The 12,439-nt window shown below is 34.6% G+C and overlaps 1 protein-coding gene across 5 annotated transcripts in view; it reads left to right on the plus strand.

Moving 5' to 3' along the window:
- FOXN2 (forkhead box N2) overlaps positions 1 to 12,439 on the plus strand; it is a 71,677-nt gene that overhangs the window by 31,474 nt on the left and 27,764 nt on the right. For all 5 annotated transcript variants that reach the window (XM_025992607.2, XM_072742312.1, XM_072742313.1 and 2 more), the window contains one exon: positions 2,354 to 2,904. In XM_025992607.2, the coding sequence (XP_025848392.1) occupies positions 2,368 to 2,904 (537 nt within the window). In that variant the 5' untranslated portion in view covers positions 2,354 to 2,367. The remainder of the gene's footprint in view (positions 1 to 2,353; positions 2,905 to 12,439) is intronic.

A 12,439-nucleotide genomic window follows, 5' to 3' on the forward strand; every position in this document is an offset into this window, starting at 1 on the left:
TGCCTCTACTGTTTATTAGTTTTAGAACCTTAGGCAAATGGCTTACTTCATTTCCATTTCCTTATAATAGCAGTGAATTTCAATTTTCTGATTATTACCAGTTATGATGTTTTCTAGTATTAAGGATTTTCTTTTAAAATAATTCTTAAAGGCAGGTGGTACAGTACTTAGTACAGAGTAATCATATATGTTGATTATAAATTCATTTCGGTTTGAAATAATTATAATTTGAATGTCTACTCATGCCCAACATTTTGTTAAGATTCATTAGGAATACAAAAGTAAAAAACTTACACATTATGGAATTCATGGCTTTGAAGAAAGGACCATACGCAGAACTAAGTAGCAATGCAGATTAAGTAGAGATTTTAAAGCCCATAGATACTATCTAAAATATAGTAATGTCTCAGTAAATGTTAGCTACTCATATTTGGTACTCTCTGATTTCTATATGTGATTGAAGATAAATAAAGATATAGGTAGCAAAAGTAGAACATTGGAAATTAGTCATTCCCTTTGAACACTGAGTGCTAAGAGTGTTTTGTTTTTAAAGAAAGGAAGATAATTCTTCAATGAATTCTCATTGATCACATTTTTGAAATTCTCTATAGGTAGAAAGACTTTGGTGGTAAAGTGAATAATTTGGTTAGCTACATAGGACAGAATGTCATCTCTGAAACGTGCACATATACACACATGTTTATGAATATGTGGTTTTCATAATTGATTTTGAAATAGAAACCAAATTTTTACAGTTTGATCTTTTCCTTTTTAAAATGTCTTGGTATGTCAAGTTATAGATGGCAGGAAAGAAAGATAGGAACTGGATATGGAGAGAACAGTAATAAGATTTAACATGGATAGGATTGGGTCATTGGTACTCACAAGTGATGAGTTTGCATTCTTACCAGGATAATGTAGTAGTTAAGAGTTGTGGTTCTGAAGTCAGTCTGCCCAGATTTAAATTCTGTTGTTTCCAATTACTAAGCGGGTAAGCTAAAACAGAATGCTTAACCTTTGAGTTATTTTCTTCATTTATAAAATTGGGTTAATAATAGTGCCTACTTTATAGGATTTAATTGATGATTAATTGAGATGTAGTTTATGGTGTTTAGCTAGCACAATCTCTGGTCCCAAAAATATTAGCTGATGCTGTTGATTACTAAGTGCTTTGAGACTACATCTATTACGGCTACCAGAATCCAGATAGACTGTTCTACATGTAAAATTGACCAGTTTTCATAACTCTTGGAGTAACCTGCCAGCTTTGTTCTAAGTAAAATAAAACTGTGGGGGTCCTTCTGTAATTTCAGTTGTATAAGCATAAGTAGATAGAATAGGGTAATGGAAGACCTAGAAAGTTTTTCACTGAATTCATAAATGAAGTACCTTCATGAACCATTGAAAATGAATTTAATAGCACTTTACTTCTATTACTTTTCTCTTTGGTCAGTTATTTCCCCATGATAAGTTTTTTGCATTGAAGTATGTTTCAAAAGCAAAACAAAAAGACATATGAGAAAATAGAAATTTAAAAAGGTAGTATAGAAATAGCTTTTCCCCCCTCCTTGAAAATACAGTGACAATTAAAATTTTACTTAGAGAATGCCAACCTTTTAGTGTCAGTACTTGATGAGATGATATAGAATTTAGTTAAGAATATTAAGTATACTAAAGAAATAATAAATTCATAGTAAATAATTATTTGGCTGATAATGAATTTAGTGAATAAGAAATGTTATCTTTTTAATATGACCTATACAAATATTAGAAATGTTTATCTCTTTATAGTGAATATTTCAAATCTGAGGGAAGAGTTTGTTTGAAATTATTGTTTAAGCAACATTTTTAATTTGACTTAAAATTGAATTTAAATCTTCAACATATTTATAAATATATATTTGCATTTAAATTTGTTGAATTTAAATTTGGTTATTTTCTATATTGAATAAGGTCATAGATCCTGAAAATGCGTAGATTTTAAGGTCTTATAATTCAAAGAAAGTCTGCTCATTTTTAATAATAATAGCCATTACTTATTAGGCTGTTACTGTGGGCTGGGGACTTTAGTAAGTATTAAATAAAATACATTATTTACTTTTATTAATATCACTCATACATATGGTGTTATAATGCTGTATTTTATTTATAGCCATTTCAAATAATAGGAAATAAATTCTCTTCCTTATATGATAACCGTTAATGTCTTTGTTGTACAAATATTGTGCTTAAATATTATATAGGATAATTGCAAAATTTCTGATTTGGTGATATTTAAATATATATTTTCTTTTTCCATGAGCTTAAGAATCTTAAGTATTATATTGATTGACAATTGTTTCCTTTATTGCAGAACTGTAGGAGTAAATGGGTCCAGTAATTGGAATGACTCCAGAAAAGAGAGCTGAAACTCCAGGAGCTGAAAAGGTTGCAGGATTAAGCCAGATTTACAAAATGGGAAGCTTGCCTGAAGCTGTTGATGCTGCCAGGCCAAAGGCCACACTAGTGGACAGTGAGTCAGCAGATGATGAACTCACAAACTTGAACTGGCTTCATGAAAGTACTAATCTCCTAACAAACTTCAGCTTTGGAAGTGAGGGTCTTCCAATTGTTAGTCCATTGTATGACATAGAGGGAGATGATGTGCCATCCTTAGGACCATCTTGTTATCAGAACCCAGAAAAAAAATCAGCAACTGCAAAGCCCCCATACTCCTTTAGTCTTCTCATTTACATGGCTATTGAACACTCTCCAAATAAATGTTTGCCTGTCAAAGAAATTTATAGCTGGATTTTGGACCGCTTCCCATATTTTGCTACTGCACCAACAGGCTGGAAGAATTCTGTTCGACATAATCTGTCCCTGAATAAATGTTTTCAGAAAGTGGAAAGAAGCCATGGCAAGGTCAGTGTTTATGAACATTGCTATATTTGGGGAGGTGGGGGAGAATTAACATCGAGACCTTAAAATATGGGGAAACTAAAGGAAGACAAAAAATAGTCAACTCATCATTACTTCAGTTTGAGCTTAATTATATTCATCATTTCCCTTCATTTGAGATGTTTTAAAATTTCTTAAATATTGATACAAATCTAGCAGAATTTCAGTCTACTATAAGTACATAAATTCATTTTCTGATGTTCCAATTTTCTAAGTTTCTGTAGTGTTCCTGTCACTGTATCAATATGTTGCAGTCTCTTCCTTATAATTGGAATGTAGGCCATTTACATTAATGTAATTGATATGGTTGGATTTAAATATATCATCATCTTATTTTCTGTTTGCTCTATTCTTTTCCGCCACTTTTCCTGTCTTTTTAAGAAGTGAGGTTTTTTATGATTAAGTTTTATGTCTGCTACTCGTTTATCAGCTATTCTCTTTTTGGGGGTTGATGTTTACTATATGCTTTTCAGTATATATTTTTAAACAGTCTACTTTCAAATAATACTACCATTCTACTCTTATACCACTTACTATCTGGCGTTTTACAGAAAAAGTTAACTAATTCTGATGCTTTATCTGGATCAATTCCTTCTTCTTGGATAAGTTTATTTAACATTTCTTTTTTTAAATATTTTTTATTTATTTATCCATGACAGACAGAGAGAGAGAGAGGCAGAGACACAGGCAGAGGGAGAGGCAGGCTCCATGCAGGGAGCCCAATGTGGGACTCGATCCTAGGACTTCAGGATCTTGCCCTGGGCCAAAGGCAGGTGCTAAACCACTGAGCTACCCAGGTGTCCCTATTTAACATTTCTTATAGTTCAAATCTTCTAGCAATGAATTTATAAAAATCTTTTTTGTGGAGGTTAAGAGATTTTTTTCCTTTAAGTATTTTAAAGATGGTACTGTCTTGTGTTCTGGCTTGTATAGTTTCTGATAAGTCTGCTGCCATTCTTATCTTTGTTCCTCTGTAATCAATCTATCTTTTTTTCTTTCTTTTCTTTTCTTTTCTTTTCTTTTCTTTTCTTTTCTTTTCTTTTCTTTTCTTCCTTCCTTCCTTCCTTCCTTTCCTTTCTTTCCTTTCTTCCCTCTCTTGCTGTCTGACTTCCATGACTTTTCTCTTTATATCACTACTTTTCAGCAGTTTGACTATGATGCACCTGGGTGTGTTTGTATTTATTTTTATCCTCCTTTGGTTTCTCAGAGATTCTTGGATCTGTGATTTGTTGTCATTTATTAAATTTAAGAAAAATTTCGCTCATTATCTCTTCAAATAATTCCTTACTTCCCTATTCTAGGATTCCAAGTAAAAATGTTAGACCATTTGCTGTGTCTCACCTCTTGGTTGCTCTGCCCAAGTTCCTACTCTTTTCTCTCTGTTTCAGTTTGGATCATTTCTCTTCAACTTTTATAGGTTAAGTCTTCCCTCTTTTATGTTCATTCTGTCAATAACCCTGATAAAGGACTTCTGCATATTTTTCATTTCTAGCATTTTCATTTGCCATTTTAAAAGTAGTCTCCGGCAGCCCCGGTGGTTGCAGCGGTTTGGCGCCGCCTGCAGCCAAGGGTGTGATCCTGGAGACCCCGGATCAAGTCCCGCCTCAGGCTCCCTGCATGGAGCCTGCTTCTCCCTCTGCCTGTATCTCTGCGTCTCTCTCTCTCTCTCTCTGTCGCTCATGAATAAATAAATAAAAACTAAAAAATAAAAAAATAAATAAAAGTAGTCTCCATCTTTTGGCTAAAATTTCCTACCAGATCCATAAACATATTAATTATAGATAGGATGTCTGTCTAATAATTTCAATTTCTGGTCCATCGCTGGGTCTGGTTTTGTTGACTGTTTTATTTCCTGTTTTTGTATATGTTTCATAATTTTGGATTAAATGCCAAACATTATTTGTAAAAGAATAGTAGAGACAAAAAAAAAAAAAAAAGAATAGTAGAGACTGAGGTAGACATACCTCAACTTTTGTCTCATTGTTCGTGTGAAACACGTATTGGTCAATCTAGGTAATTGGGCTGGGTTTCGGTTTTGTGGTTGTCATAGTTACCTTCTGAGAACCACAGGCTTCAAATTCATATAGAGATGGACTACCAATACTTTATGCTTAATGTGTGTCCTGGAGTGGCAAGATGACTTTTTTTTTTAGCATTTCTGCTCTTCCTTCATCTTTCAGGTTGTAATATATTTGGGGACAGGAAAGGAGTTAGATATTTCTCTCTGTGCTCTTGCCCCTCACATAGCAACTGCTTGTTACTTAGTATGAGGCTCTTGGGATGGAAGCATTAGTTTCTTGATTTTTCTGCTCTAGTTTTAGTATTAAATGGGCTTTTTATGCGTAGTCTCAAAAGTAGGACTTGCCTTGCCTCCTCTTGGAGCAGACAATCTCTCCCATCTACTCAAAGTGGAGTCCAGAGCTGCAGTCATCAGTAGCCATCTCTACATGTGGCTGGTGGTTGGCACATTGGACAGTACAGATATTTGATATTTCTGTCATTGTAGAAAGTCCTGTTGGACAGCACTGCTCCATAGCTCAGGCCAGTTTCCTGCTCATTCCCATAATGGTAGATAAACCTTGCCTAGGATCGTTGGGAGGTCTGGGTACAAGTGAGTTACCAATTCCTATCTCAGTGGCAGCAGATCTCTGCTTCGTATCATCTGGGCATGAGCAGATTTCCTACCCATTACCTAATGACACTAGACTATTGCCTAGTGTCAGAAAAGTGAGAGGATAGCTGAGGGTTATATTTTTCTCTCAGTAGCAGCCATCCTTTATCCAGGACTGGGATGAGGAGGGTATTTTGCCTCTCAGTGGCAGGAGGCTTTTGCTTCATAGTGGAGCTTTGTCCAATATGTAGGCAAGTTGTGTGCCTGTCCCACAGTGACATCTGATCTCACGCTCATTTAAAGTCTGGAATATGGATGAGCTTTGCCTGATATCCTTGAGCCAGCCTTAAACCTTAGTATGTTTAGCATATCCTTCACCATCTCCAAGGGTGTCTCTCTTAGGTCTCCTGCCCTGTAGTCTTCTTATGGAGCACTGGATGAATGCCTGCAGAAAAATGCTGGCTAATCGATGCAGATTCTTCTGTCTGAGAATGCCAAGGATGCTAAATTATCTTGCTAGTTCACACTTGGCTTTTAAGAATTTGTTAAAATTTGAGTGTCTTTCTCTCTCTTTTTTTTTATACCTTATTTTTTTGACTGCCACTTTTTCTATACTCTCCCAAAGCTAAAACAGTTCGTATGTTCCATTTCTCCTCACAAGGTCCTGTCACACTTTAGAATTCAGTTATTTCAGTTGTCTTGTGGCCTTAGTTCTTGGATGGACCCATAAGAAAGTATGATTTCACGGATTATTTTGTTTTTTTTTCTTGTTAGGCTGGGAACAATGTTTTCTTATGGCTTCCTATAGCCCTAAGTGGTAACAGAACTCTCCTCTATTTTTTTTTTAAGGTTTTAAAAAATTATTTATTTATTTATTCGAGAAACAGAGAGGCAGAGGCACAGGCAGAGGGAGAAACAGGCTCCATGCAGGAAGCCTGACGCAGGACTCGATCCCAGGTCTCCAGGATCATGCCCTGGGCTGAAGGTGGCGCTAAACCGCTGAGTCACCTGGGCTGCCCCTATTCTTGTTTTGAATAAAAATTAAGAGCAAGTAATTATGTTGTTAAGTGAATGATTTTTCTAGGATAGTGCTGCTCAAATTTAAATATATACACTGATATCTGGGGTTCTTGTTAAAATGCAGATTCTGATTAAGCAAATCTAGGGTGAAGATTGAGGCTTTCTTTTCTGACAGGCTCCCTTTTGATCCTTGTGCCATTAGTCCATGAGTAACAAGACATTAAGATGTATTATCATCTTACAGCTAACTTAAAGGAGATTATAGTAGTTATCTTTTGTAATACATTGCTATCTAACATATTGTCTACTATACATGGAATATTTATGAAGACCAGCTATGTGTTAGGCCATTTAAAAAGCCTCAATAGGGACGCCTGGGTGACTGGTTGAGCGTCTTCCTTTGGCTCAGGATGTGATCCTGGAGTCCTGGGATTGAGTCCCGCATCGGGCTTCCTGCATGGAGCCTGCTTCTCCCTCTGCCTTTGTCTCTGCTTCTCTCTCTGTGTGTCTCTCATGAATAAATAAATAAAATCTTTTTTTAAAAAAAAGAAGCATTGGGATGCCTGGGTGGCTCAGTGGTTGAGCGTCTGCCTTTGGCTCAGGTTGTGACCCTGGGATCGAGTCCCACATCGAGCTCCCTGCATGGAGCCTGCTTCTCCCTCTGCCTGTGTCTCTGTCTCTCTCTCTGTCTCATGAATAAATAAATAAAATCTTAAAAAAAAAAAAGCCTCAATAATTTCAGAGAATCAATCTCTGTCATAGACAACCTTGAAGAGGCCCCCAAATGAGCCCTTCTAGTATTTTTGACCTTATAGATAGAGTTCCCTCTAGTAATGAATAGGGCTGACCAGTGTAACCCAGAGGATTTGGGGAAATGATGGATCATGCCTTTTGATGCTAGGTCATAAAAGGCAATGTAACTTCCATCTTGGGCTCATGGATAGCTAGCTTTAGGGGAAGCCAGTTACCGTATCATAAGGACATTTAAGCAGCCTTATGGAGAGGCCTATGTGTCAAGGAAATGAGGCCTTTTTGCCAATAGTCATGTGAGGAGCCATCTTAGAAGCAGATTCACCCAGCCTCAGTCAAACTTTCATTTCAGGTGGCTACAAATTTTAGGAATGTTGGATATGTTCTTTCCAATGTGTATTGTTAGATTTTATTTTGAATTGTTATCACTTAATTATTTTCTAGTTTTAGACCTATTGTGTTTATATTTATGGTGGGACATAAGATGGGAACTGTCTACTAGATAATTAGACATACGGTGCAGGAATAGTGGTAATTGGGATCAAAGCTCTAAGTTTGGGAGTCATCAGCATTGATTTTTAGTAGAAAAATCTAGGAAAACTATGTTAAAATGGAAGCCACAGAGTTCAAGTGTGAATGAGCAACAGTATCAAATGTTGCAGAAATCTTGAAAATGATTGGTTAAGAAGAAGTGATTGAGACAACCAGCAGTCAATAGGTTAGGATTCAAAATTTGGTGTGCTGATATATGTTGAAGGATTGAGTAGGGGTGGGGGTATATAGCTTTTGTAAATTTTCACAGTATAAATATTTCCATCATGGCCAGTTTCAAGCTACCAACATCATGTCATTAAAAATGAAGTTGATAGGAGATGTTTACAATGAGCAATACTCCACTGTATGTAAAGAATTCATCTAATTCAATAAAAGGAAACTAATTGAAAATTTGATAAGAATATGAACAGTTAACAGAGGAGGAAATATAAATGGCTAATAAGCATGCAGAGATGTTCATCCTCACTAGTAATCAGGGATATACAAACTAAAACAACCCCAGAAAATAGTTTTAGCCATTGGAATGCAAAAATTTTAAATTTTTGATAATATCAAATTAAAAGAGGATGGGGAAATAATATGAATATTTTCACACTACTGATAGGAGTGTAAATTAGTATGACCATTTTTGAGGGCAACTTGGCTACAGTTATTAAAATTAGAAATGTGCACATCTTTTGATCTAGTGGATTAGATTCTGATTTTTCCCCCTACAGTAATATTCATACTTGCATTTGAGGAGGTATATATCCACTGTGGTATTGTTTGTAATAAAAATTGCAGAATAATATGTCCAGTGTGGTTTGATTTATGGTAGTGATCACAAGGACTCTTCTTGTCATAATATTTAAATGTGTGCGTTATTTACATAATTAACCAGAGCATTTTTTGAATGCTCAGAGAAAGAAAAAAGTTAAGGAAATGATAGTGAACAAGAAAGCATATAGTCCAGAGTATGGGGAGAGTGAGATAAAGAAATCATCATGTGAGATAATAAATATGAGGATCAATATAGAAATTATAATATATTGGGATAAAAATTAGTAAGCTATTACAACAGGTCAGGTGAGAGGAAAGGAACTGTCAGGCGATGGTCTTCATAAAAATCAATAGCCACTCTGCTTAAATGTCTGAAGCTTGGACAGAAAGTGATACATTCAGGAAGGATGGAAGTTGCTTGTGGATTTTTTTTTTTTTTTTAATTTATGAAATACTTCTAGAATCAATGTTTCAAAATAACAGTACCTCTCTTGTAATCTGCAGAAGGCAAGTAAGTTCTACTTAACCTCCAATAAATGTTGGAATTGAATTTGGCAATCTTGCCAGGACTTTTCTGATGAGTAGCTCTTGTCTATACATGATAATCTAAAAAAAAAGTGGCAAGATGGCAAGGTCTGGGTCAAACTACAAAGTGATAATTGTACCCAACTAGCTGGATAGCTACTGATTAGATCTTCCTTCCAATCATCCATACCATTGTTAAAACTCTCAATTAGACAGATCTGAAAATCTTGGCATGATATTTAATTCAATATTTTAAAATTATAAAAGTTAGACCTGGTCTTTTTTGTTTGTTTGTTTTGGTTTGGGTTTCATGTTTTAAATATTTAAACATCCAGGTCTTATCTCTACTTTTCTAAATTTGTATAAAGCCAAACTAAAATACTTTAACTGTGAGACTTCAGCTGGGAAACACAAAGTTAGAAATTTTGCCCGGTTTAGTACAGTTTTAGTCTGTACATTTGCATAGTGATGACTTGCTTTAATAGCTGAATCCCAGGAAAAGAAGTCATGCCAACCACTATAAAAGTTCATGCTTTAAGCTATAAGCAGGACTTATGAATGCCCTTTTTAACTAGTTAATTATTTTTAATTCAGTCATTCTAAAAACCACAGAAAAGGTAGTCAGGGGAAAACTATTAAAATGTATAGGGCAAGTACATAAAAACATTTCAGGAATAGTGAACTTTGCTTTTTCTCCCAAACAGTTCTTTACAACTAACATTAAGATCTTTTTAAAGTTCATTTCTTAGAATATTCCTTATTTCTTCAAAACCGTCAGTGGTTCTCTACCAAATAAGTCCAGAAGCCTTATAGTTCCAAAATGCAAAATAGTAAATGAGAGAATGCACATTTCCTGTTTCCATTGCACAGAGGATTTATTTTGTTATAGGCAAATTTAGTTTAAAATAGTACTTAACGTCGAAAACTCTTTATTATTTGTGTTCTGTCATCTAAGCACAGTAATAAAAGGGCAAGGTTTTTAAGTGAGTTAGTTTAAAATAAACTCATCTTTGCTGAAGACTGTAAAACATAATGTTAGCAAATAGATAATTTTATCTCTTGTTACTGATAGTTTGTGAACAGACCCAGTGAAAGGAAATGCTGCCATGGTAACATAAACCAGACTGTTATTTGGAGACCTTACTCAAGATACTTAACTGCCCTGAACAGCAGGTTTTCAGTACCACTTCTTCCAATTTACTTTTTCAAGGAAATAGCAATTCTACTATGGTCAAAACAATTTGTAATTCTCACAATAGTGTTTGAAAAGTAGACTGTTGAACTAAATAGTTTCTAGAAGTGTAATCTCAGGAATATGAAGATAGACCATGGCTAGAAAAGTTAAAATAATTGTCTTAGTATATGAAAAATAATTCATATGTATCTTTTCTATATGAAACTGAAGTAGGTTGGGGCAAAGGATGTTGTGAGTGCTAATGTTTAAAGTTTTATTTCCCTATCATTAAAAAACACATGTATCCTTTGAGCCAACTGACTGAAAATATATCTAATTTAAGTAATTTCATCCAAAAATACATTTATAAAATTTGACTTCCTTTGAAAAACAAATCAAAATTTCAAACACTTAATTAGAGTTCATGTGCTATTTTGCTGCTGAAGGCCAGAACAAAGTTTCACCTAATAGTATGGTATGTTTCTTTCTATATGACAGTATGATATGACAGCCATGATATTTCTCTTTCTATATATTTAGGTTGCTAGGATGTTAAAAACTGCCTTACACTGATAGTATACTTTTTCTAAGACAGGTGCTATTTTTCCTTCTAAATTTAGTTTATTCCTTGTTCTTTACTATCTTTTATTCAGAATTAATTGATTTTGTTGTTGTTGATTTTTTCACAACTTCCTCTTAGAGACAAAGGAGTAGGAATATACTGTTTAACCATATAAAGTTAAGGCACTTGGGTGGCTTAGTCAGTTAAGTAGCCAACTCTTGATTTTGGACAGGTCATGATCTCAGGGTCCTGAGATTGAATCCCACATCCAAGAGGCTCCACACTCATTAGGCAGTCTGCTTCAGGATTCTCTCTCTCTCTCTCCCCTTTTCCCCCTATCCCAACTTGCACGCACACCGTCTCTCTAATAAATCTTAAAAAAAAAAAAAAAAATACCATATGAACTCTAACTTTATGCCAATTTCAGAATAACCCCCAGAAATAAGTATTCATTTATTTTGCAGCTCTATGTCACTTCCACACAAATTACCTTATTTGAATCTCATCACAACTTCGTGAAGTGGACTGTTTTTTTATTTTATGAATAAAATATGAATTATAACACTGACTCAGATTAAAATGTCCAGTGTCACATAGCCAATCAGTAAGCAATGATTAGGTCTCTAGTTTTTATACCTGCAGAAGTGGTCTTATATTATACCATTCTGCTTATAATAATTATGACATGATGTTCAGAAAGTAAAAGAGCCTCAGTAATAGAATAATGTTACCTTAAAGAAGAGTTTGGGGAGTGGAAGCATTCTGGAATTCATCATGTTAGATCTTCAGCAATCATAATAGCTTGTATCATATAGGATTTTATATAAACAAAGGACCAGAGGAATAGAACAACACATAAATTTTATTGTTGTTCAAGTAATTCTTAATGTACTTGTGAAGTGTAATTCAAATTTTAAGAAAGGCTTTTTGAAATAGAAAAGTTGTGATATAAAAACAAAAATTAACAATTTGAATCTTGTTAATCTTAGGAATTCTGAGGAAGTTTTGTATATCACATGGTGTGGGGGGGGAGGTTATATCTTACAGTTGATTTTCAACATTTGTAGAGAAAAATAAAAAAAAAACTTCAAAAGTATTTGTTGAAATGTAATGCCAATATTTGGTGGAATAAAAACAAAAACAAATTTGCATACTATTAGACTGGAGGAAACAGGAACAATTTTTGAAACTACCAAGAAAATGAACATACATCAATAGCAGTAGCCAGTGTTTACTGAGTATTCACTGTCTGGCAGAGTTCTAAGCACTTTATGCGAATTAACTCTTTTAATACAGTAATTCTTAAAGTGAAGTAGATAATTATTTTTTATATAGTTGATTTTGAGTATACTAATACACAGAAAACAGACATTTTTCTGAAGATTACTCAGCTCTTAAAGACAGCCAGGATTCCCAGGGAGGAAGAATGGCTCCAAGGTTCAACACTCTTAACCACTGTACAAGTAGTGTTCAGCCCTGGGGAAGTGGGATGAGATTGAACATGGATCTCCTTCTTGCACGGCTGTGGACTTCTGTGTGTAGG

This window comes from Vulpes vulpes, chromosome 16 (assembly GCF_048418805.1).
Source record: "Vulpes vulpes isolate BD-2025 chromosome 16, VulVul3, whole genome shotgun sequence".
In the NCBI taxonomy this organism is placed as follows: Eukaryota; Metazoa; Chordata; class Mammalia; order Carnivora; family Canidae; genus Vulpes; species Vulpes vulpes.